Genomic DNA, 27057 nt, shown 5'->3' with positions numbered 1-27057 from the left:
CCTTGTCGAATTCAGATGATTTTCCATTAAGCGGTACTCATAACTTCAGTGTGCAATGTCCAATTTCCAATAAACTTCATATATTCTGTAACAGTCTCGCCCTGAACACGACCTCATTGCATCAGCCTACGTATTACAGTCCCGCCCTGAACTTGTCTACGTGACCAGATTCAGATACAGTGAAAGCACAGCATACTGGCCACAGGAAGGAAGCGCTGCGTGGTGATACGGAGCTGATTTGGAGCAGATTTACGTGACGTGTTCGCGTTGCGGTCCGCGCTTGTTACGACGGCACGTGCGTGGCCTCGGCGCACCCCGACCGCACGTGACGCGTTTGCGGCCCGCCCCGACGAGCGCCGGGTGCGAGGTCCCGCCCAACGCTGCTTGCAGCTTTAATTTTTTTTTGTAGTTGCGCAACTCAACAGTTCACACAGATCTATGGGAAGCGGAGTGGGAAGAAGTAATATTCAGAACTGTTCTGAAGGTGTAATGGCAAAATAAGAACTTCCTCTTAATATTCTCTGCTTAAGTTCAGTCGTTCATTTTATTTGTTTATTATTTTACCTTTGAAAAAGCCTGGGAATATTTGAGTGCCAAGGTCTCAAAGAGAAGAGTGCGGTCAGCGGTTCGGTGGACTGACTTTCCAAGTAACAATGGCCACTGCAAGGCTTGATTACGTCGCTCCGTGGTGGACATACTGGCTGCACAATTTCCCTCACTTCAATTTCTTTATCCAGTCGGTCGACAACACTTTCAAACCGGAGGAGGCGAGCTATCAGCAGGTTAGTAACTGTACTTGTGCGTAAAAGCGCACGTAGAGTCAAAAGAATCTCACCAGACATAAGAGTTATTTATACCACTGACTTTCAACAGTGGTAAACAACAGATGTAAATGTACAGTTAAATAAAAGTAGTTTCTTGATAAACAACCGTCTTGAGTGATAAAACCTTTTTCTTTTGACTCTTTCTGGGATGCATCAGTGTCACTCAAATGCTGCAAGTGTTTGTGTCAGGAAGTAAGAACCCCTGCAATTCTCACATGATAACACATGATCTGTATTAACTGGGCTATGAAATATTTCAGATGCTAAACAACTATGCACTGTGTCTATATATGTCTGCATTCATTAAATTCACTGCTTAGAGGGACACAGCCCAACCTTTGTTTGGTCATTTGAGGCCATTAAATGTCCCAAAGTGTCGTGTGTGGTGATGGGGACTGACTGTGGGTGGCAGGATCAGAGTCATTATAGATAAAATAGGCTTCGTGCTGGGAAGAAAAAGTGGACAGTGGACATAGTTTTCCATCTAAAGTCACCTTTATATTACTTTGCATTTATGTTATGGACTTTTGGAAATGTTTTTCTCTTTCTGTTTGTCTTCCTACAATGGTTTATAATGTATGTGTCTACAAATGAGTTTGTTTAGATTTATCCCCACATAGTATATTGCAATGCAAAAAAGGAGACATGATATCACAACAACATCATCTGATGGGCGTAAATTTAATTAAAAATAACCAAGGGCTCAGTAGGCAGAGTGGGTTACTGCAGGGTTGGTGGTTCAGTTTCCTAGGTCCCCCTGTCCATGTCGAAGTGTGCCTGAGCAAGATACTAAACCCCAAGTTGCTCCCTGGGTGCCCAGTGTGTGGGATGGGTCAAAGGCAGAGGAAGTCTCAATTCAATGTATGATAAAACACTGAGAATATCTCAATTAAGGTTAAAAGGCGGTGATTCTTTTAATTAAGTTCATATGACGCAAACTATCAACTGCATTATTGAATTTATTCCAGCAAAATAAGCTTTCTGTTTATTTGTTTCATAACAGAAAATACTGCTTCCAAATCTAATTTTTAAAAAATGTGGACATATTTGTTTCCTTACACTCATTACTTTCTGAACTATCTTGCAATATAAGACAACCCCATGGGCCATGAACCCCCATGAAATAAACTGAATTTTTGTGTGTAACTGTCTGTAAGTGTGTATCCATGTGGCACTTCTTTTTGCCCCTGGTCATTCATGAATACAGAAGCTATTACTAATAACTTTCAAGATCTGACTTGTGCCCTTCACTGTACCTCTCTTTTCATGTAACAAGGTCCATCTGGGTCATTGATTCCCAGCAGTGTCACACTGGCATAGCTGAGCACCAATCATTGAGGGGTGAAGAGTGCCATGGCGTCACAGAGACTGTTGGTACTCTATAGGGCTGATACAGCCTCTCAAGCTGTAAAATAACTTTTCATTTGACATGCTGGTCTGTTGTCTTTTGAGGAAAGTGGAAAGTGCAGAGTTGCTACAGACAGATTTCCTAAGGCATGTTGTTTTCTGCGTAATTAAATTAGACAGACACCATTCTTAAGCCTACTTTACAAACATCCTTTTGAGGAGATTAAAGATCAATGACCTTCCGGTCAACGACCGCAGATACTGTAGTTGTTTTCTGTCTCCCTTTCTTCCTCTCTCTCATGCATCCTTTGCCTTGTTATGGCATTGTAACGGGTGGAAATTGAAGTGCCTGCATGTCTAATTACAAAACAATGGAGTGGAAAATTAGAGGAGAGAGTGGAACTAGCAGCATTGTGCGAATGAAAGGCCTGAGTTATAGTGACAGGAAATCTAAGTAGGGTTGAAACCACCGTAAAACTCTGCACACTGCGACTCTTGGCTCATCAACAGTGTCCTCAAAAACCAATGATTAGCAAATCATTGGATTAAGGTTTTGGCCTGGGTGCAAGTTAAGGTAAGGCAGCTTAGCTGGCATCGTGTCTGTATTGACCTATTTCATTAAAGGAACACTGGGTATAACATAAACTTTTTTCCCCCCAGTACAGTTACATTTAACTGTTCATTTGGGTATATGATTGGCATTTTTTGAGGCTTGGTTTGTTTATTACTGTATTGCTGTCTCTCAGGTTGACAGTCTGATGATGTAATTTCTAATTGTATACTGATATACTGATTAGGACTCAGCACAGCATAGCTTGAACCAAAGTTTGAGCAACGAGGAAGTATGTTAGAATATGCAAAAGAATATCATTTAAATTCAGTCACAGTGTCAATGTCATCCAAATGGAATAATTAGTCACAGACATTGTAGTCGAGGAATAGCTCTGCTTAGTCAGCCAGACCCAGACTTTCTGAGCTTGTGAGCATTAAAACTAATGTGCAAATTATTTGCAAGTAAAATCGAGGTCATGCTTTTTTTCCCCTTTTGATTGTCTTTAAACTACAGTAACCAAATGGCTCAATGGTTTGAGTTTGAGCACACTAAATTTAATGTTTCTAGTAGTGATCAACACTATAGGGGAATCCCAGCTGGGACTTGTTTTCATCCAGTATCATCCATCCAGCGTAAACACTTGAGGTTTTGTTTTATGATGCTGCTGTGAAGACAAACAGTTCAATTGATGTGTCTACTGCCTTAAGACAGCTTATGCAATGGGAAGTAAGCTACAGAAAGCTATAAGCATGTTTGCTCAATAAAATAGTCATATGACTTGTCTGTAAGAAACTAAACACGATTATAAAATGATTTAATGCAAGAAATGCCTCCCCATCTATAATCTGATGTAAATAAACAATTCCCTTTTTGTCTGCCTTGGAGCATATGTACGACTAATTCTATAATTCTTCACTGTGTAGTGATAGAAGCATTTCAGTGAATAAAAAAATCAGAAGACTATGGGGATTTATCATGGAATAGTCTGCTTACAATGATTGCCCATTTGCAGACTGTTTTAATACTCCTACTTTCTCTATATCACTGTTTTCTCTTCATCCTTCAGGCTTTAAATATTTCGTACACTTAGAAATCACAAGACTGAATGAAAGCCATTGTGTCACATGATGTTCCCCTCCCACAGCCTTTGACCAGTTCTGTTTTCCTCTGAGTCACAGTCCAAGTTCTAAAGAAAATGAAAATCAATACTCTTTCTGTAGGGCCTTTTCATTGACCAAGAACACCAACTTCAGTTTCTAACCTCTTTGCTATAGGTAGAAGTCAACAGTGATGATGTTGATTACTGGATATCTGCACATATCTTTACACAACTGTTGTTAGATACTTGGGGGTTGTTTTCACTCAGTGCTGTTAACCTTTGAGGTGGTGGGGTCACCCATCTTGACATCTCAAGACCACACATAACAGCTGCCTGCCTCTTCAGATATATTTGTGGATTATATCTGCTGACAAAAAAGTTTATGGTAAACTTATTCAATGTAAAATGACATCTTAGTCTTGACTTTAACTACATTTTTGTCTTTTGCCTCTTCTTATTTCCACTCTCCTGCCTTAGTCACTGATATTTCTAGCGTGTGTTGGCGCAGTGGGTCTGGGTCTGAGCCTGCTGGTTCTGGCAGTATACCTGGTCTGCCTGTGTTGCTGTCGTAAGGACATAGATGAAGACACCAAAAGGCCTGAGACCTGCTGTGTCACCTGGACTGCTGTCATCACAGGTCTCATCATATGGTGAGTCTGAATGGGTGAAATGGTCAAATAATGCCATTGTGTTTCTTATGTACTACTATTGTACCACTGTGGCCTTGATCAGTAGCTCTACACATGAGCATTAATGACTGAAGGTTGTGGGTTTTTTGGGGGATTTTCTGTATTAAACCAACTGTCTACTTTGGGAAAACAAGGGGAAACACAACACAAATGTCCTCTAGACAAAAGGGAAGAACAGGGACAATATACTGTAGCTTGATTGGACATCTAGGCTTACATGAAAAAAGCAAGGGACTGTCAAAAAAAATTATGCTCAAAGTCAAATATCAGTCAAACGACATGGCTCTATCTGCTGTTTATTCCATAAAAAGGTTTAATACAGAGTCAGATTTGTTATTATCCTCAAAGTAGGGATACAAGTTAACAGTATTATAAGCTATAACAAACGTTAACTGCTTTTAACTGAGATTCAACTCTTTATTTCTAAAGACTACAAATAAAGCTAGTTAAACTGGCGTATTTCTGACCGGCTGTATCATCAGCAGGGCAATCAGCTGACTGGTAGGTGATGAGACCTCTAAATCCTTCTGCTGACTGGTCAGCTGACTATGGCCTGCAAAACCTTGACCCATGATTGCTTAGCTTGATGCATTTAAATGCTCCACCAAGCCATTATGGTGCAGCCTTGGATTAAGCCTTTGAATATTGTGCTTTCACAATATATTCACTCCATTGCTGACTGTTTATGACGCTTACTGTACCAAAATCTCATTTGTCACAGGTTGTATTCTCTAACTATCTTCGCTGTACTGCCAAGTTACGCAAGCATAAAGAAGCAGAGAGTTCCCATAAAACATTCTGTTCCGGACATAATTGTATTTTTGTGTATGATTTAATACACTTTTAATACACAAAAATTATGAAATGAAAGAGAACAAATGAGTCTCCAAAAAGGCTTGACTGCTTACAGAGCTGCTTAAACTTGTGACATTTATCTAAGTGTCAGTGTTTAACTTTGTTAGCTTTCTGTGTCCGTACTGAGCTACTGCTACAGCACACAAGGCCTGTTGTAATGTTAAGTGACTGGGCATGACGCTGTTTAGCAAAGGAGCTCTGTTCTCGAGCCTCTGCTCAGAGCTCTCATCTCTCTCTGTACAAGTTTGTTCCAGTGGATGCTAATATATTCAGCTCAACAAATAAGCTACGGCATACAGCCTCCAATTATATAATTAAGCCATAAATTAGTATGAGGTTGAACAGACAGTCTTTAGGTTAGGTTTTAGCACAACACTTTTAGTGTTGCCTTATCCCTCTACATGGAAATTTACTTTCCAGTATTTACAGTATTTTGTCTTTGTCTTGGGATTGAGAAGTTGTCATGCTTTTAATGTTTAATCCTATGTACCTATTTCCCTGTGTTGTTATCTGCATATATCTGATGGTTTTTGTTCTGGTGGGAAAAAAGGAGGTTTTTTAGAGAAACACAAAGAGATGCATATAAATATGGATCTCAACTGGTACATACTTTTATTATGTGGGCCATGGGACTTTTATTAGCTAAAATGAGTAGAAATGTACTTTGATGTCATTCAAGAAATATCTAATTTTTTATCATGATCTCCACATTCACTTTTCCCAGCTTTTAATTCAGCATGACATTCAAGAAGAATTACATTACACTGCAGAACTCAAAGGATTTAAGAGCTGCTACACCTCTCTGAATGATTATTTCTGACCCCAGGAGAATGAGGGGGGTAAATTAAGGTTAAAGATAGAAAACAAATCTAATATTCTACATCCCTGTGTCGGTCTCTCTTAACCCTGATACAGTTTATTAAAGCAGCAATGCACTAGTCTCCATAGAATTAAGGCATTTATCTGCTATTACCTGTTCATCCTGGCCATTTGTTCAGCTCATAACATGTTTTGAATACGACGGTAGAATTGTCCAGTCACTCTGTGATAGCTGATACCTCCTCAGAGGAACAAAGACACTAAATATCCTGTGGTGCACATATGTTGTAGTCCTATTGTTTATTGTGTTGGTTATAACACCTCTAGCTGCTGCAAACAGCCATTTCCACAGCCACAAAAACACACTAATGCTACCCTGGAGGCTAAACTGCCCCATGACGCCCTGTGTCATTACTGTTTCATTACTGTGTCATTAGTGGGTCTTTATTGTCGCTGACATGTCACTAGGTTGGCCAGAGGGTTAATGAAGAACTCATTATCCAGGCCGTCATGGATCACCTGTAACACAAATATCTTGAAAAGCGTAAAGCAAGATTGTTCAATGAAGTAATTTTTATAACCACATACATGCTTTTGGGGTTGTAGGGGTTGACTGTAAGTGTATCTTTATTTGCTCAGTCTGGATTGTGCAAGGTATGCTCCCAGTGCCCCTAATCATAACCAGAGGGAACTAGTTTAATGGAGGAGACATGGGTGGTGGTTCTCATTATGCTTACAAGGTTACAGTGAAAGGATGCTTGCAGACACAAAATGAAATACACACCCATGCACTGACATATCACACACACCCTGACAGGATGTATTAAATGCTAAAATAAAATAAGTTGCAACATCCTGTCTTTGCACTTAACTAACTTCCTTCATTGTCTTTGCCTCACTGTGTAGGATGAGTGTTAACCTGTCCATTTGTGTATATGACTGGCTGTGTATTTTGTCCAGTTTAGCAGAACAGATTGTGTTAAAAGTGCTTGACATATAAGTCACTGTGAAAGTAAAGTTAGTTTTGTCTTTTGTGTTTGTTTGTCAGCCCTGATCTGACTTTCTGCTATCTGAAGTGTGATTGATGAGTTCCCTCCTCTGTCTATGGAAAATGTGGTTCAAAGTGTTACTAACCTCTGACCTTCATGTAGACTGACAACTTACTGCAATTAAGTATGATGGAATTGTTTCCTTGCTCATGTCACTGTAGACTGTTAGCAGTAGGGTAGTATACTGACTCTGGGGGTTAGGACACCAATCCTCCCTATTACAGAGGCTCAGGCACAGTCTCAGGCTGCAGAAGGGTGAGAAACAGGGATCCTGTGTATTCCACTCAGATATATTTCCGGATATTGAACAGAATTCTGATGTGGTTTTAGTCATGAATGGGAAATTAGAAATTATAAGTTTCTGCTAGAAAAAGACGTTAAATAACTTGTGTGTGCGTGAGAGAGAAAAGGGTAAACAAAACAGATGGAGGTACTAATGGGTGGTAGGAGGGAGGAAATATGACAAACATGAAAATTCACACTTACCAGCACCAATTTTACAATGTCCCAGCCCATATGCTAGGAAAGGAAGAAGAAAAGTGGCATAGGAGAAAATATATTATTTTGAGCAGATTTTATTAAAACATCTGACAAATATAAAACTTATGAAAAGGTTGACAATTACACATAATCTTTTTTTTTTTTTTACAGTTCTTTTTAACCAACTTGTTGACTATCTAACGAAGGCATGCATTCATTTATTAATTTTTTCCAGTTGCCAGTAGCATGTTTTAGCCTATTAATGTACACTAACAAAGGCTCAATGGTGAAGATAAGACAGTACAAAACCTTTACTGGTATGATATATATATTTCCCCAAAAGCCTCTTTACCTGTCCTCTATTCATATAATGCAATCCATGATTTAAAAAAGTACAATGATAAAACAAACAGCAAATTAATTATGTTTATTTATTTATTTATTTTTATCTGTTTCTGGCCTTTTTCACAGTTCTGCCGTAGGAGTGGGTTTCTATGGAAACAGTGAGACCAACGATGGGGTGTACCAGCTGACCTACTCGCTCTACAATGCCAATCACACGTTGGGTGGCATCAGCAATCTGGTGAGAGAAGCGTGCCAAGCTCGTCAATATAATGTACAAGCATATCAGCATAATTTATATCAGTTACAATTTCATAATTTTCCATTCTTTGTAAGTTGACCAGGCAATAAATGTGTCAGTGCTGTACGAAATATAAACAGTCATTTTATATAAATAACTGCTCGTCTCATGCTCCTTTATATTCAATTCCCAAATATTTTTTTTTATCTAACATGATTGCACAAAGCATGATATTAATGACTTACTCTACTTGGAAACAGTGATTTACAGCACCAAGACCCCTCCTCTATTAATGGGGTGTGCATCTGTCTCAAAACAGCACCTCGCTACGGGGGGTCTGTATCCGCTTTTTGTCACAGTGAAGGAATTGAGGTGACTGCTGCCTCAGGATTTGTAAATAGGGATTTTTTTTCTATTCAACTCCTGACCTGCATTCAGGGAAGTTATTTGGGAGGCTTAGGGGGGAGGGGGAGGAGGGAATAGGAAAGAGGAAGCAGTGCAAGAGTCAGAACAAGGCCCTGCAAGAAGCAATAATCACAATGAGGAAGAAGAGGATTAACTCCCATCTGCAGTGCATTAATGGATGTTAAGCCTCTCCTCTCTCCATCGCTCTCAGTCTTACTGTCTGTACTGTATGTGTGTGTGTGTGTGTGTGTGTGTGTGTGTGTGTGTGTGTGTGTGTGTGTTAGTATCACACATTCACTTAAAGACCTCAGATGCACACATATTGTATTCATGTGTGGACACAAACAGATTAGTGTGTGCTTTTTCATTGTCCATGTATGCTAAATATCACTGTAGAGAGGACAGATTAAGGTTTAATTTGTTTGTAGCTAACACATTGATTTGTGTGATTTGGGTCAGGATGGATAGGAGGGATGAAATATACACTTACAGTCCTGCAATAATCATGAAGCTTATAATCAGTTTTTGTTGAAACTGTTTTAGAGCTGGGGTTGTTTCAACTTTATGTTAATTTCTTTGTCATTTAAGCTATTTTTACCCTACCCTCATTGATAAAATAAAATCTTTTAGTATGATGCAATGTAATATATAATATTCTGCAGCATCACAAACTACGCCCTCCAAAATGGCCATGAAGTTGAATCAATCTGTAGATCTGAAGACTCTAACCTTTATAAAAGCAGTATTTATTTCAGGGATTTTGTATTGGACTGCATTTAGTTTCATCTGGTGTAACAAATAACCTCTAAAAGTGGTGTAGTTTGTGGCACAGCAATTTCTTTGTGCTGGAGGGAATAAATGGGATTCAACAATGATGATTTCACATCCTTGCTACGACTCTCTCTCTGCTGTATCTTGGTATTGATTTGATCCTGTAGCATGATGTATACTATGGCTGCATGAGAAACATAGATGTTCCCCAGGGAAACAAAGGCTCTCTCACTTGCAAAAACATAGCTGGGTGTAATGTACACCACAGAGCTGATGAGTTGGCTGGCTGTCTGTCCCATAAAGCTGAAACTGCCTTAGTCTGTGTATAGTATGATTGAGAGAGTAATATCTGCACTGATCTTTATTGGTTTACCAAATCCTTTACCATCCCTTCATGTGTCTTTTTATTAACTTGGTTTGAAAGTAATCACTTCAGTAGCTGGCTTTACCTTGATGCCTTAACATTTGACATTTCCTTTGTAGTATTTCACACACTGGGTTGATATCAGATTTGTCCAGTACAGTCGGAACAAAAGCGACCAAATCTCTTCACAAGGCTCCTGTGAGGTTATAGATTTACAGTAGCAGCTGTTTGGCTGTACTGATGGCTTGTTAAAGCTCTCATCATCATAAAATATGAACTCTCACACTTTGCAAGGGATCATCATGTGTCATAGAGGGAAAGATTTGATGAGGACGACCATTATGCCTTTTGGGGGTGATTGTTTGCAGGCATTCTGTATTTCAGCCTTTATTTCCAGTGTTCAGATTTGCAATATTAAGAGCTCCTCAGTGCTGCCTGGAAGTAATGGATGAGGAAACACGGCAATCACAATTTATCAGAATGTCTGCTTCCAATTTACAACTGTGGGTTACACTTTTATATATAGCTCTTCCTCTTTGAAAGTGAAAGCTGTCTTGTGATGCTTGGAACAAAATGATTACTACTTTCTGCACCATATATCAATTCCCCTGAATGTCTTTCCTCAGTGTCCTATTTCTCTATCGATTACCTTCCTGGGCTTTAAACCCCTGTCATCATATATATTGTTTTATTGTCACAGTTAATACAGTAAATCTCAGATATATAAAATCACTGAAGGCATTGAGCAGAACAGCTCAGTTGCATGTGAACTGGCACTTGGAGTACTGCTTTGAGCCTCAAATCAGTCAGTCTCATTTAACAGGCATGTCCAATATGGAGAAGCCTTCTTGTGACCCGCTTTCAGTAAAAGTGAGCTTTAATCCATTTTAAGGGAAGACGGGACGGTCCAGATTAGGGAAATGTGGATCACCCAGAGCAGCTAGCTGATGGATCCCATTTCTCACACTCAGACGTACAGGCTTGCAGATAAGATTCAGAGCGTTGTGGCAGGAGCTGTGAGAGATGATGAACATAGAGGTGGGGAGTGAGAGCAGTTTACTGGCATTCACATACAGTACTCCCCCTCCTAGGAATGCTGGAGTGGAGGATGGGTCTCTATCTTTGCCTCATCTCCACATGGATACTCTTTCTGGGGTCTAGAAACACTCAGAAGCATCCACTCAGTAGAATTTAATCAAGAGTGTTTGAAATGTTACAGAGTCAAGGAAACTGAGATTCGCTTTTATCTTCTATGTGGAGAGTTTTCGTTGCGTGTGAATGAACAGTCTTACTCAGAGTACTTGAATGTGTTAAAGAAGTCACGGGTGTAATGGAGAAAAGATGACAGATAAAGAAAGTGGGACTGTTGCAAACTGCCTCAGATTATAAAACAGAAAGCAACATCTGTTCAGAATTAGTGGAGCCTCCTACTCACTTTAATGTATACCGTTCTAGCAAAGTCATTGTGGTGTGGGTGGTGTATGTGTGTCCTTTTAAAACTAGGGTCCTCTTGCTAAATTGTGCACAGAAATGGTAGACGTTGTTTCCATTTAATCCAGAATCTCCAGCCTTAGTTAGACCTTGTGGGAAATGTCCTTTTCAATTTCTGACTAAGAGTAAGATGAGAAGATCAATACACAGTACTTCTTGATTTTTAGTGGTTTAAGAAAACTTTAAAAATATTCACGTTAGGCCTATATTATTAGCGTTTTGTTAATTTCTCTGAAGAAAACTATATCAAATTGTTATTTTTAATCTTTAGATTATTATTGAAGACCCTGAACACACACTATATTCACAGACCCTTCAGTTTTTGCAACAACAACCTCATCCTCAGCCTAGGTAATCAGGGAGGAGAATTTGTCGGAAAAAGAAGCTTATGAAGTATATACGATTGTTAAAAATAAAGAAAATACATAATGTAGATAAAGAATATAAAATATAGATTGTAAAAAATTCCTAAAAATATCATATTCTAACTTCCTCCAAATTGCTTTTTTACACAAACTTTTTGCAGTTATTGCATCCACCATTTGGATTCATTGTACAGTTTATCATGGGTCATCAGTTTATTCAATGATAGAAAAGGGGTTCCTTAATGAAAAAGGTTGGGAACTACTATGCTAAGCTAATCTAACAAGCTCTTGGCTGTAGCCTTACAAATGACGGACAGGCATGAGAATGGTATTGATCTTCTCATTTAACTATCCAGAAAGCGTATTTCCCAAAATGTTGAACTAAAAAAGAGAAAATGGAATGTTCCTTCTTCTAGCTACATACATGTGACATAAATATTAAACGCACACAGTCAAAAATCTTGACTGACATTCAAATTCAAGACCTGATTTTGGAGGGACAGCAGGTTTCGAGCACATATTTTCAATTTGGATGGCAGGGTTACCCTTTTGTTTTCATTTGCAGAGTAGATTATGCCTTTAAAGCCACGGAAATAAAACATCTGTATAAGTGGGTCAAGCTATTGTGCCTGTGATTCTCCACGAAATGTGGCTATGGTATAAGCTTTTTCCCCCTGTCAGCATCAGGCTAAGATTGACCTGTTTCCAGCTCTATTGATGCTGTGAAAGTGCAGGCGTTTACTACATCACTTTTTTTTTTTTTTTGTTCAAACAGAAAAGTAAAATGTATTTACTCTTCTCCACCATGCCTCCTCCCACCCTGTTCTCACTATCAAAGACCCCTGTGATAACAGGTCTCCCCGGTATTGTTATCTGTATTCTACTCTAACATTGTTTACCTGAATAAAACACACAGTTGAGGAGGAAAGTTAATCTTTTCTCCAGGGAGGACTCCTTTGCTTCTTTCACCTCTCTCTATATTTTCAATCTTCTTTTTATGAATAACTGTTTGTTTTTTTTATTATTTATTTTGAATTTATTTTGTGCTCATGTTTTTTTCTGACCCTGTTTTCTCATTGACTCCTCTTCACCTTCCCTTATTCAGACACATACTATTTCCTATTTTCTTTCATTTCATACATTCGTCTTATCTTTATTTTACTTTATAGGTTGCAGGATCTCTGGGCAATGTGGAAACTGGACTCAAACAGCACCTGGAACGGCTGGATGAAATCTTTTCTGCGAGGGCCGACTACCTCCAAAGTCTCCGCTTCATGCAGCTGATGGTCAACAACGTCATCCGCGAGATGGCTGTTCTGCCGGATATAGACAAAGCCAATGTTGACTTGGCTGCTATTTCTGACCAAACAGCCTCTATTGAGTATTACAGGTAGGTGGTGCCTTACTCCCCTGGGGTGACTGACGTTTATTTTATGTCATCTGTGTGTGGTTGAAGTAAACATGCTACTCAAAATGGGGCTATCAGTGATCCAGACCAGACACAGAGCAGATGGGATTTTATTGATCTCCCCTGTGGAACACAGACCGGAAAAGCTATTTTTCCTGATTGCTAAATAAATGAAAGCTGAAATTGAGCTTATTGCCCACTGTGCAGTTTGAGCTCTAACTCGTATTGCTCTCACCGAATGTTATGCATGGCAGAGTGGCTATTAGACCATAAATGATCTCTTTACCCGCAGACCGTAGCTCACAGTGATTGCAATTATTATTTTGATGTGGTTCTCTCTTTGAGAACTATGTTCTTTTCAAAGGGGAAGTGTGACAAAGTATTGAAAACTGAAATTCAATAAACAGAAAAAGAAAATAACAAACCCAATCAACAACAAAGTAGTCCAAATGAATAAAATATCCAGCATTAATTCAGCAGCAGGGCACTAATTTATGAGGCTCCAATAGCTGCTGCTCCAAACTGTGAGTGTAATTTGATAGCTTCTGCAACTTTATTTTTATTTTTGAGCACATAAAGTGTCATAGTGTTGTTATGCTGTTATGTCTCACATTTGCAACGTGTTCATTACACTACTCTATGAGTCATTTGGATGAAACTGGAAGGAGAGACTGAAGAACAGAAGGTAGATTTAGTGTCATTTGGTGCCTTCTGCAGAAGGATTGGTTTTATATACATTATAGACACAAATGGACCAGGGCTCATCTGCATGTATGTGTGAGCTAGTTCTGCGAAAATTTGAAGTTGATGTCATCTCAACCAATTTTTCCCATAACCCTGCAGGTTACAAATTTAGTTAGAATAAATTGCAAAATGTAAAACTCAGTTTGTCAATTTGATTCAACTGATAAAACGGTTGAATAGTATTTGCATATGTCTCCCTACACTACCCGTTCCGTTGAACATAAAACAAGATTCCTCCAAATAGATACACTACAGAGACCTTTCAATGCATACATGACATGCCAGTTTTGCAGTGTCAAAAGTTACGAAAATGTGCATCCCTTTTTACTTATGCAAGTGTGTGCAGCAAGATGATTAACAGCAGTTATTTGCTTTGTTTACTCGTTATGAGGCTCGTCTCCCTGTGTCTATAGGAAGTTGTGGTAGCCCCTGGTTATGTATGAGATAGGCAGTGGAAGATTGCAGCTCCATATCCAGTCTGTTCACCAGAAGATTCTGTCGTTCCTTTGCAAGAAACGTATTCAAAACCTTTCACCTAAAAAAGTTTAATTCAGTTTAACATCATGAGCTTTTAATGCAATAAATACACTTGCTCTGGTTGGATCAAGCTACTTTATAATGTTCATGTACTTGATTAAATTTAGAAATGTTCAACTTTCCTTTATCAAATTTGTTTAATAATAATGCTTATAACATTGACTTTTATAAGTTTGATGTTGGTTAAAATAAAGATTTCTTTAACACAAGGAATGTGAGGCAGTTATACATAGATTGTAGCTTTAGATGTTCAAAGGAAGCATGGGTGTTTAGTGTCAGGATCCAAACAAACTAAGAGAGCAGATGATTCATAATTCATGACCTTAAGTCTGCTGACTGCCATGTAAATTTGTAGCAGTTTGTGCGTGACTGCAAAATGATAAAGCAAAAACTTTTGCATAGCTCTGTTAGTGAAGGTCTAAAATGATCTTTAACAGAATGGAATGTGAGTGTACTATCTCTAATATAAACCATAAACTGAAATGATAAAAATAAATAGCAATAATAATAAAGTTTTCATATAATCCTATGCATTTATTATTGAACCAGATATGGTGGACGGGGCACAAATAAGTATCACAGTTATATCACTGGTAGTGACTCACTGGCCTATTCCTATCGTTAATGTCATGCATATATATTCCCACATGGTGCGCTGTTCCTATCCTGACACCAGATCTTCGTTAGGACTACAGTTGCCACTTTATGCATTCTGACACCAATCTCCTGGGTGTTGATTGGATTTCATGCAGCCATTGAGCTATGACCAGCCTGTGGCAGGGCTTTACTGACGAGCAGCAAATGTTATGGACAACCCAGTGTTATTCGAACAAGGGAATTTTACATCTCCCCTTCCCTATTTTATTTCTGATTTCATCCCTGTCCCCGTGCTCAGAGAAAACCATCTGGGGTTGTTCTGCAAGCAAAGGATTATCCAATCTGCATTTATTTATTTCAAAGTCTATTCAAGTACCTCTAGACTTTTGAGTGAATCATGTTCTCTGGGACCTTGGTGTACAGATTTACTACAAAACTGCAGATATGCGCAGCAAGTCCATGTCAATTTACAACATGCACTTTTTGTGTGACATCTTGAACAACAATGTTTTTGGTCAATGCCATAAGATTTACAATGCTACAGGGTCTTGTGGAGTTAAGAATAAGTCATAAGCATTCCCATGTGTTTAGTTGATCAGAACACACTTACACACACACACTTCAAGTACAGGCTGACTATAGGCCATTCCTGTGAAGGACATTTTCAGAGCTTGAAAAATTAATGTCTATGGATTTGTGGTGTTGAATTATTAAGCCAGCAGGCTGGAAATTACCTGAAGCAGATGGGCTCTAACTAGGAGACAAGCATGCTGATGTACACAGACCTCACACATTCAGTCCTGAACATATGTTGGGCCAGCACTTCCTGAGGCTTGTACATGTGCAGAAAGTATGCTGTCTGCAAGCAAGAGTTATCGATCAGGATTGTTATACTGATGCTTCAGTTTCCTGCCTCGTAGATGGCTGTCCTATCTGCTGTTGCTGATCCTGGATCTGGTCATCTGCTTGGCAATGTGCGTGGGGATGGCCAAGCAGTCTCGGTTGCTGCTTATCACGTAGGTACCCCAAGTGTGTATGCAGAGGTATTTGCTTTTTATCCTGTTTCTGAAGCCTTTTTATTCCCTTGTGGTCCATTTCTGTTCTCATTGGTCTCTGCCTGGATCACAGACTGCAGACTGATGGAGCACCAGTCAGCCTCTCTGGCACCATATAGGTCACTCCAGCAGCAACCAGCACCAACCGATAGAATTACATCTTCAAATAGCACTGACAATGACTCTGCCCTTAATGCACTCCTCAATGACTTGCCTTTTATTTCCACATGCAATTAAAGGCAACCTTATCTTAATATATGCGCTATTGTTCAGAAGTTTGGAATCGCCTGTCACAAAAGCTTGATTCGGTACACTCAGATGGCTGAGAGCACAACCGCAAGAAAAAGTTGTGTTTTGTACATGGAGAACAAAAGTGCAATGGTTCAAACAGTCTGACAATTGAAAGGGCAGAAAGAGACAAAGATAGCAACAATTAAATAAGAATATAAGGAATCACTTTACAGGGAGCTTAACGTGCAAATCTAGGAACAGGTTCCAGTTTCAGTGTCAAGGGCACAATAATGCCTATAACAAGCTGGAATTAACAGGCATGTTGCTTTAGCAAGGCTTTTCTTTGAAATAGAAATAGGAGCACTATTGAGCTTATTCATCAGCTGAACATACTATGGACTGCTAAATCACAGTTTAAACCTACTCAGTCACCACTAAGCAGACTGCAGGGGGCCCAAAATATTTAGAGCCCAATTGCAAGCAGTATTCTCCCTGCCATGCAACACTGTGGGGACATCGACTAAATTAAAGTTTAAATCATTTACTTACTCTTCTTACTATTTCAGATGTAAATAATAAATTTGGTGTCTGAATTATGCTGTTTTCATCTGTTAAAATTTCAGTTTGCTCAGTTTCTTGTTTTTATATTCCTTCTATACTAGTTTCTTCTCTATACAAAAGAAAATAAGTTTAGATTCCAAAGCTTTGGAATAAATAGATTAGGAAGAGGAACGGTTGATTTAGTAAATTGCAACCCGTAATTGAAACCAACACTGACGTCTGACAAACAAATCCACAGTCCAGACTTCCCATCCCATTTACCCAATTTAGTGCAGCCTACGTGTCAGTGTTAACAGTTGATGCTCAGGATCGCTCTTCACATCCCGCTCTGATGGGTCGCACTAATGCCTATTGATCGCTCGAGCAGGATGAGTCTGCTCCCTTAACTAATTATTAAGAGCTCTCCATACCTCTCAGGCTGCTTTATTGGTGCTTTCAAGAAGGTTTGAGGAGCTGAGAACAGAAGCCCTCTGCAGCCATTTTACACCCATCAGGGGGGCCATTCTAATTCACGGCACTTTCTCTAGACTCAGCCATTGGTCACTAAGAAATTGTGGTTAATGGCGGGGAGGATTTTTTTAAGTGCCTGTTGAACTTTTCACTCTTTTCTGACAAAAGCGAGCAGATAAAAACCGAGGTTGACAAACCAAAGCTTGTGGCAGCTTGTGATTGACAGTGATGGTGTACACTGATTGACAGCTAATACGTCCATGATTGACAGAAAGTGCAGCCAATTAAAATGTTGCCAGTGGAATCCAGCAGAGCAGAAAAGACAAAATACAGAGATGTAAAGTCCCTAGACCAGACTGCAAGTCTTTAGTTGTGGCCTTGTGAGACCTCTACTGAGTGATTCGTTTGCTTCAATCAAACTTACTTCTGAATAAAATAGATCTGTTTCTATAAGTCTAGAGCTAACAAGTGAATTCAGCAAGGTGTCATGAGTTAATTTATCTTTATATCGCTCCATGATAAATTGAATTTTGGCTGTATCGTCTAATCTACGATGCACCAGTACAAAGTGTGAGTTGGTCCTTCTGTCTTCAGGCAGAAGGAGAACAATTCCCAAGCTAACGCTGAAAAGAATAAATCAAAATTAACTAGGTGAAAAAAGGCTGCACATCATTGGTACAAAGACAAACTGATTCATCTGCTCTCTGGTGTCTTTGTCTATATCTCCCTGTCACCCACTCTCTCTTTGTCTCTGTCTCTCTCTCTCTCTCTCTCTCTCTCTCTCTTTCTCTTTCTCTTTTCCATTTGCTGGTTTCCCCCCAGGATCATGGCTTTTGTAGTGCTGTCTCTGATCCTGAGCTGGGCCTCCCTGGGAGCGGGCACTGCCACAGCTGTGGTAAGAAAACCCTGTCTTTCTTTTTAAAAATCTTGACTTCCTTATTTATTTATGTTTGATTGGACCCTCAAAACCAGTTAGTTGTTTCTAAACCTAAAGAGTTGAACACATAGACTTCTTGTATTTAGCTTCCCACCTCATGCAATTACATCTTGAGGGTATTACTGTCAGCAAGTATGTGTTCTTGAACATGTTTCCTGGTTAAAGAGTGTCTGTACATGTTTTTTTAGTTTACAGCGGGTGCTTTTCCACGGTCAGTCATGCAGTAAAGCTGATTACAAGTCCCCAGCCTTTTAGGTTAATCAACCCTTAGCCCCAACGTTGTAAACAAAGCTGTTTCTAGCATTAATTACTAGCTCGGCTTTCTTCAAAATCTCTTCTTTCGTTGTGCTCAGCTTTATTTCTCGTTCCTTATGTCCTCCTTATTTCTGACAGATTGCTCTCTCTTCCTGTTTGTACACCATGTGTTTAGCACATCTGGGCTTAATGGAGCTTGCATTAGGGACACTGTCTGGGGAACAAAGAGCAACCCCTTTCTTCCAGCCTTCCTCCATCCCTCATGTCCACTCTCCTCTTCTTGATCTCCTTGCCTCCTGTAAATTATCCGGTCTGTGGATTATCTCACAGGATTTTACATCTGGTTACAGCTGTTTTAAGTGAGGTGGTTGATTTCAACTCGAAATTAACAGTGAAATGTAGAGATCTCCTGTGGTTCTCGGTGAATGCAGAGATTCTCTGCAGTTGTAAAGCCAGATTACCAATATCTTGTACTGTGGCTTAGCATCGCTTATTATAGAACATGACCCTGCATTAAAACCTCTGACCTTTCTGGCTGGCTTATCCAGAGTAGTTGAGTATAGCTCGTCTGTAACATGCATCTCTTTGTCACAGTCAGACTGTTACATCACAAGTGAGCTGAGGTAAATTTGCTCAATAACCATGCTTGCCTAGTTGATAGGTAGGCCAGTCCTCCACACAGAAATGGATCGCGGTCTTCAGTTATAGAGTTTGAATACGTGACAGTATGTCAAAGTAAGTATAAAGTATAAAGATATTTCTCAAAAACTGCAGGGTGCAAAAACATGATGCATCTTGAAAGGAAGGTAGAGGATGGTGGTGTCCTAGAAAATGCTCATAAATTTATACATATTTGATGAGACGAAGCATAAACAAAATATCCCCACTTGTATAATGAGATAGAGATGAAAGGTAACATCCTAACAGTGCTGTACAGTTTTTGCTGAAGACACATGTCAGGTGGTCGCTGTCAACTTTAGAGACATGTTGTTAATCTGAAATTGAGTCGGAATGAAGTATCTAACTATAGAAGGTAAAAATCAAAGTTCAGTAGGCCGACTTTGTGTCTTGTCTTGCTTTATAGTTGAACTTTTTTGGCACATTCATGCGATTGACTGCAAAGCCCTTTGAGCTGTGCTCAACAATTACAGGCTTTAGAAAGACACTTTTTAATTGGGGCTGACATGAAAAGCAGCGGACGCAAGACTATATCAGGAATAAATGGCTTTAGGCTTTAATGTTTGATTCTACTTCACAACAGATCCCTTTGAACTTCATCAATTTGAACAGCAGCCTGGTATTTGTTTCCCCAGCTGTTAATAATGTATATGTGTGAGAAATTATTTAAGTTATTTTTTGTTATTTGCCCTGTTTATATTGCTTTCTTTTTATGTTCTGGGCAAGATTAAGTGCACAGAGACTGTGTGACCTTGACCCCTAATTATTTATGCATGCACACCAGCTCTCCATGGATGAACTAAAGAACTGAAAATATTTAATGGATTTCATCCATGGTCAGCAAGGCATGACATGTTCTACATGGTCAATACAGCCTGAGGTCTGTTGCTACATACCGCACATTTTTCTGTGTGCCTAACATGCATTTAATGCATGTATCTATATATGTCTGTGTTAGGTGTATGCATGCTGCTGTATTGCTGGGGGCGTTTGTGTGTATACTTTGATTTCACAGGCTCACTGACTAAGGAGTGAAAGGATAGTAACAATGTTGTAAAACAAATAGTTTGTGTTGTTTGAGAGATTTTCAACAACTGCCCTTCGCAAAATCAGTTTTACTCAGCTGCAGCACAAGAAATTGGATCTAGTTCATGGCTTGAATAAATACGGCGCTCCTTTTCGTCGTGCATACTTGCAAGATTACAGCATGTTGTTGTTTTCCTACAGGGCACCAGTGACTTTTGTGTGTCTCCAGACAAGTTTATTGTTAACCAAACCAAGGACTTCCTCAGTGCAGGTAATTTATCTCCACAAACAGAATCACACAGATACCAGGTTTCTGCCACTGAATATTAAGACACAATGCTAATCTCTCTCCCTGTCTCCTTATTTTTCTCACCATCCAGATGTAGCACACTATTATTTGTTCTGCAGTCCGAATCTACCAAACCCCTTCCAACAGGTATTGACAAAATGTCTAAAGTCTCAGCTCTCTGCTTACATGTGTAGTTGTTTACGTAGAGTCACACACTGGAAAATGTATTGCTATTTTAAAACAGGTTTTTCCTTGTTAGATGCCCGGCAACCAGATCATTATCAGGCCCTAATCATCTGTTTTGAAAAAAAAAGAGCCCCAACACATATTTAACTACATAATTAAAGTGATAAACTTTGATCAAACAATATTCCTTTTTCATATGTGGGTCTCCAAGAATTATCTGTATCTTTTACCCTGCATAATCTGTGCCTTGGCGGATTCTCAAGAGCAACATTTTATTAATTAATTCAGTTTACTGTATATTATGCCTAAAGGCAGCCCCTGCACATAAGTAACTCCTGTTATCCTGATATATTTCTGTTTATTGACATCTGCCCATCACTTCTTGCATATATGACTTTAAAAAAGACACATTTAGACACCTCGCACATTCCATAGAGGTTAATTATTACTGCTTGAGATGCAGGTGCATCTAAAATTGCCTCAAAAATACCTATAGAAATGATACAGCTGCCACGCAACCCTGGAACTTAATCCAGGGATTCTATTCAGAAACCACATATTTTCAAGGCCAGCAGACTAAAATGTTGTATAATAAGCACAAAACTGCATTATGTCTTTCATTTTATTTCTTCGGTTTACATCTGGATCTCGATTTCAAACGTGGCGGTGGAGCTGTAATGGCTCTGAAACAATATTTGGCAGTTAAGGTCATTTTACTGTACATGAGCAGGTGCACCAGATGATAATGTGGGGTGAACAAATTCATGAATAGGACAATGAATTCAGCCCCCATTATCCTTTAATCTGTCACGATTTGATGCACAGTGTGTGAATTTAATACAAACTTACCAATGGAGAGGTTTTCTTGAGTAATGCTCCACCTCGCCTCCACACACTGTTCAACACTTGTGTTCTATCATGTAATTTAAGCTAGTGTGATACTACTTCACAAGTTTTTTTCATTTATCTGTGTACTGAAGGAATTTGTGAAGGATAAATCCATGACCATAATTATTAAAACCCACATGCTTACTTATCGCCACAGCATCCATTTAGGGATCAAAATGATGCTTGTTAAGTCGGTAAGGATAATATTCCCTCTCTGATGGCCTAGTTGATATAAATATTGCTCTTTTGTTGGTGCTTGATTGGTGGGCGAGACTGTTGGTGGCGAAGGATAATCTGGGCCTATCTGTCTGGAAAGAAGTGTCCTCTTGTTAAGTGCTTTACAAAGCCTTCCTTAACACCAAATTACTTGTTGACATGCTGCTCCCAAACAATGCTGTCCTTAATATGATCCTCTCATTGTTTGTGGTTGATGTCTGTGTGTGTGGGTGCTTATGTTTTCACAGTCTTTGACAATCTGCCAGCGTTCTCTGACCACCATGCAAATCCAGATCCAGGGCTTACTGCAGTTTTCGGTGCCTTTCTTTCCCACTGCTGAGGTAAGTGGCTGGCTGACAGACTATTACACCAGACTGTGGAAAAGTGTGTATCATTCTCTCTTCTCTTTTATACCTTGTTACACAGAGAGACCTTTTGGGGATCCAGCGACTGTTGAACTCCACAGAGTTCAGTGTCCACCAGCTAACAGCATTGCTTGACTGCCGTGGGCTACATAAGGTAAGGTCAGATTCCGACCGGGACACTTTCTAATAGGGCTGCTTTGTAGCATCGCTCAAAGCCATTTAGAGGACCAACTTGACTGATTTTCAACCTTGTCTCTTTGTACTTCTCATAGACTGACATGTTTAGTTAAACCATTGCAATTGTCAGTACAATCTGTATCTGCGCGACAGGCTCTATTCACCACCCCCAGTTTTTCTCACTTTAAAGTCTAACTTTACTTTTGCAGGTTTCATATTGTCAGAGTTTTATCTGTAAAGAGAATAAGACATCTCAGCGCTGAAATGAGCCTTTCTTGCTGGTGTGATTGTAACATCAGATTTAGACTTTCAGATCAATAGAGCCTTCATGTGACAGTTGTAATGGTGAATACTGCATGTAGGCGTGTCATTCCTTAACAAAAGTGTAAAGATAAGATATAGTGGAGGTTTGGTGGGCAGGGAGACCAACATGCGTGCAAGTAATGTACACTATTTACATTTAAAAGCGAGGAAGCTCTAATACACTCTAAATAGTTCTTGATAACGACATACACAAGCATGCAAATGTCAAGACTGTTCACAGAGCTTGTTAGTGATTACTTGGATATAACAAGCAGGGTAAACAAAGAATGCATTTTAACTTGCGTGCAATCAAAAGTAACATGAGAGTTTCTGCAGACACTTCCTCCGTTGTGAAAGGCCGCAGTTGCTTTTTGGAAATTATTTTAAAATAAAGAGTAAGGTGCTCCCACTTTGGCTTTTGCTGCAGCCATTCAGCAGAAGAACAATTTATATCTTCACTGGAGTATGGATAATGTTAGGCAAATTGTTGAGTTATGTTTCGGTTTGAGGTAGGGTTAGGTTAGCCTCCAGGATATGAATGAATGTCAAACTGACAAAAGCACACATGTTTTTGTAAGAGTTAATCAGAGCGCTCAGGTCATGTTTTTCTTTAAACCACATAACTCAGATCATTACTTTTGAATTTCAGTTTATGAATTTAGTGTTTGTGCGTTTTGAGGAATATAAACTATATACAAGTTCTCTGCTAAGAAAGGAATGTTGTTTGTGAAATATAATATTTTTTACTAGACACTGACAATAACTGTACTATACATATACCTTTGTGTCCATTCTTCTAGGACTACTTGGATGCCCTAATGGGTGTGTGCTATGATGGGGTGGAAGGGCTCCTCTACCTCTCTTTGTTTTCTCTGCTGGCTGCCTGCGCACTCTCCGTCATGCTGTGTGCAATTTTCCGAGTGTGGACACTAATGGGCAGCAGGTCAGCACCAAGCAACCCCTTTATCCCATTACGTACTGCCCACAATGCACTCCTGCAAAGTGTTAACGCATGCACTCTCTCTTTCTGTCTTTGTCTGTGTGTTGCGATCCCACTTTCATCCAGAGACAAAGAGTATGATGATATAGATGAGGAGGACCCATTCAACCCCCAAGCGCGGCGGATATCCTACAACCCCAGAAGGTCCAACATCCACAGTTTTTGTAGCTATACGAGCAGCCTTGGTAGCCAGGCCAGCCTTCATCCACCTCCACAATCTGCTTCTAATGTCGTACCACCTCCTGAATACATGTAAGATCAGTAGATGATAATGTATATGAGTATATGTGTGTTTCATCCCTTACCGCCTTTCTTTCCCTCTCTGTCGCAGGAATCAGTCCATGCTGTTTGGAGGGAGTCCTCGATATGAGAATGTACCGCTGATAGGGAGAGGATCCCCGCCGCCCTCGGTGCGTTGGCCTTATGAGGCTCTAGTGTCCCTAGTTTGATGAGGATGATGGCACCACTGACCTCAACACTGCTGCAACACTAACAGAAAGCATGCACAGCAGCACCATGAACAAAACAACACGTATACGGTGTATAGAAACTGACACAGTCAACACTTAGTGAGGGGAGTGATATTGCTTTGCAAGTGATGAAAGACTGCTCTCTGCTGGTCATTGATTGAAATGCAGTCATCCCTGCACGCAAACACGCCAAAGCTCTGAGCTCATGTGCTTTTCACCACTGCTTTGTCTGGATTATGTCTCTAATTCTTTCCAATTAAGGGTTAAAACTAATGCATACATTTAAGTATGTGTGAAATAATGAACTTGTTTTTTTTGTCGAATAAAGACTGCAGATATTTTATTTAAATGGTGGAACTCAATCTACAAAATGTGCTTTATAATAGATAACACTGATAAATCCAGTTAAAGTTTCTTTTAGGTGAAGTTTCTTTTCTATTAAGTTTTCTGTTTGCATGGCTGACTCACCGCTTGAACTGCATTCGCAGTGTATCAAAGACTTGAAACATCTTTTTGAGGGAGAGAGAAAGAGAGAGAGAATGTGGACGATTGTTTAAAATTTTAGTAAGACACATTTTTAACAGGCACTGGCATGGGTTTTTTATTTGTTCGTGTAACAGAGATGGAGAAGATATTTGCAGTACATTAACAATACTGCAGTGTATGAATCTGTTTTTTTTGTGAATCAGATCTGCAATGCATTTCACTCATGCTTTTATGTAAGTGGTTTCACAATGAGGTATCTAGCTGCTGAATATAAATCAGTGTTTTGTAACTAACTCTTTTGTTATTTTCATTTTTTTTTTTACTCAGACTTTTAAAAACCGTAAGTTTTTTGTTGCCTGCCTTCTTCCTGTTTGTTTGATTTCATCTTCATTCCACTCCTGAAACACACTGTGGGCTTACTTCAGTAATGATGCTTGCTCTACAGAATGTTTTGACCTACACTATAAGACCCCTGTAAGCTCCATACAGTACCTCAGCTGTGTGACCTCCTGGCACTGTTTTGTCCACAGAGTGTTACATGTGAGTGTTACTTATTCTATGACCCCTGACTTCTTCTGTCTGCTCTTCACCTGCTCCTCTCTACACAGCTCATCATCAAAATAAATACTCCCCAAACTTAGATTACATCACACCATTTTAGTGTTTATCTTGATATTTTAATATGCTGCTGTTATAAATGCAAATGTGCTAAATTGTATTTTTCAATCATTTCCCTTGCAGTATTCGCCCAGTATGAGGACCCCGTATCTATCTATGACTGATGCCCAAATCAGACACTTTGGGACTGACTTCCAGGTGTAGCCTGCTACCTACTGAATCCTTTTCAGAGAAGCACTGTCTGAGACTATTGGTCCTTACCAAGGAGGCTGTCTTCACGGCATAATCCTGTTTAAGGGAGCTGCAGCCCAGCTGCCCATTCTGAGACAGGAAAGCAGGCCACAAGAGACAATTACCTCAGTAACACAGCAGTGCAGTGCTCTGAAAGCCCTGCATGCAGTTTTGAACAGAGACAACCTGTACAGGTTCATTTCAAGACTGTTGTTGATGTTGTTGTGATATATGGAAACACTGATGCGCCAATGTAAGCATTTCTGTGAGCCAAAACAAGAACTGATTGGATAAAAAAATGTTTTTCACTTTTTCCTATATTCTGGTGGCCGGCATGGATATGATCATCAATATGGTCAGTATTTTGATGTGAAGTGGGATGGCTGAATATGACCCATAGACCTTCCATCTTGGCATTTAGATTTTTTGCAAAACCCCTACTATTTGGCAGTAATTTAATTCTGTCATATTTTAGGCCTTTGTGTAATTTTTATTGGCGCTATAAACGCCCTATTTTCCACTTTTCTAAATAATACCTGCCAAAGATTCTATGGAGTTGATGATAAATTTTACTTTTATCTTTCTCAGTATGTAACTGCCACATGTTTAAGCATCTCTTTGTTCTTGTTGAAATACTATACTGCAATGAATGGCCTGCTGATCAGGGATGAGTCATAGCTGAGGGGTTTATTATTGTTTTGTTACATTTGGAGACTATAGCAGTTGCATGTGCAAAAAAATCCTCCTGGACTAAATAAGCACAACAGAATGGAATTTAATTCAGCTCCAGGCACTAAGCTATGACGCAGCTGGTAAAACATAAACTGAATATGCTGAAATTTAAAGTTTGTTTTCAGATCCATCTGCCCCCAGTATCTTGTAAAAGAGAAATTGTTCCCTTCAGTGTTGGAGAGATCTGCTATATGCTGTTTTCTGTTTTAGATAATGTATCAAACTACAATAATGTTTGACGATAAATGCTGTATTCAGACGTGTGTGCTGTCATTCTTTATTTACTACTGATTGTTTAATATTTCACTGTCTGATATCCTAGAATGACCTGTAATAATGAGATTAGGCTAATTGTGATTTTGAGTATGCTGTCACTAAGGAAAATACACTGCGAACCAAAAAAACTGGTAGAAAATGTGCCTCAGCTCCATAGAACGTTAGCAATAGCTCTCACTGGGAGCAAGCTGAACTGTGTTTTAGTCACAAAATTGTAACCAAGCTAAATAACAACAACCTCTCTAGTGGAAAGCTCTGGTTCCCTCATGTAAAATAATAATAATAATTAAAAAAAGAGCTCTCTTACATACCCCTGTTGTAGATAAAACATGATAAAGTGCCCTCTGTGGTTGCCCAATGAGGAAGAAAACGTGATAAAGCTCCCTCTAGGGTGTCCTTCCAGTGGAGAAAACATGATGCAGAGCCATAGGCTGCCCTTCAAGCTAGAAAATTGGTTGGCCTCTATGTGCCTCTAAATGGGTAAATGGTTAATAGTTCCCTGTGTGTTTTTATTACAGAGGTGTAGTCTTTTTCTTGCCCGCCCATCAGACAGGCGGAGTCCGCCACTGGCTGTTCACCTGTTTGTCTCTTCCTGTGCTCTGTTGCACACATAGGAACACCCAACAGTATCCTGGAGTGCATTTTAA

The 27057-nt window shown here is 39.5% G+C and overlaps 1 protein-coding gene across 2 annotated transcripts; it reads left to right on the top strand.

Moving 5' to 3' along the window:
• The first annotated feature begins 399 nt into the window (after window positions 1-399).
• On the top strand, window positions 400-26393 carry ttyh2l (tweety homolog 2, like). Of its 2 annotated transcripts, none has more exons than XM_051388801.1 (14): window positions 400-782; window positions 4301-4473; window positions 8187-8298; window positions 12864-13084; window positions 15901-15996; window positions 18100-18172; window positions 20375-20444; window positions 20554-20609; window positions 22001-22093; window positions 22179-22271; window positions 23398-23540; window positions 23664-23741; window positions 23929-24007; window positions 25295-26393. In XM_051388801.1, exons 1-14 carry the CDS (start codon window positions 654-656, stop codon window positions 25373-25375), a joined length of 1497 nt encoding a protein of 498 aa, XP_051244761.1. In that variant the 5' UTR covers window positions 400-653; the 3' UTR covers window positions 25376-26393. The 2 variants fall into 2 exon arrangements, with proteins under 2 accessions (XP_051244761.1, XP_051244760.1); XM_051388800.1 differs by having other exon boundaries at window positions 23664-23849.
• The last annotated feature ends 664 nt before the right edge of the window (window positions 26394-27057 follow it).

This window comes from Dicentrarchus labrax, unplaced genomic scaffold (assembly GCF_905237075.1).
Source record: "Dicentrarchus labrax unplaced genomic scaffold, dlabrax2021, whole genome shotgun sequence".
NCBI lineage: Eukaryota > Metazoa > Chordata > Actinopteri > Moronidae > Dicentrarchus > Dicentrarchus labrax.
Note: the sequence above shows the minus strand (reverse complement) of the source record. Positions and strands in the feature narration are given on the sequence as shown.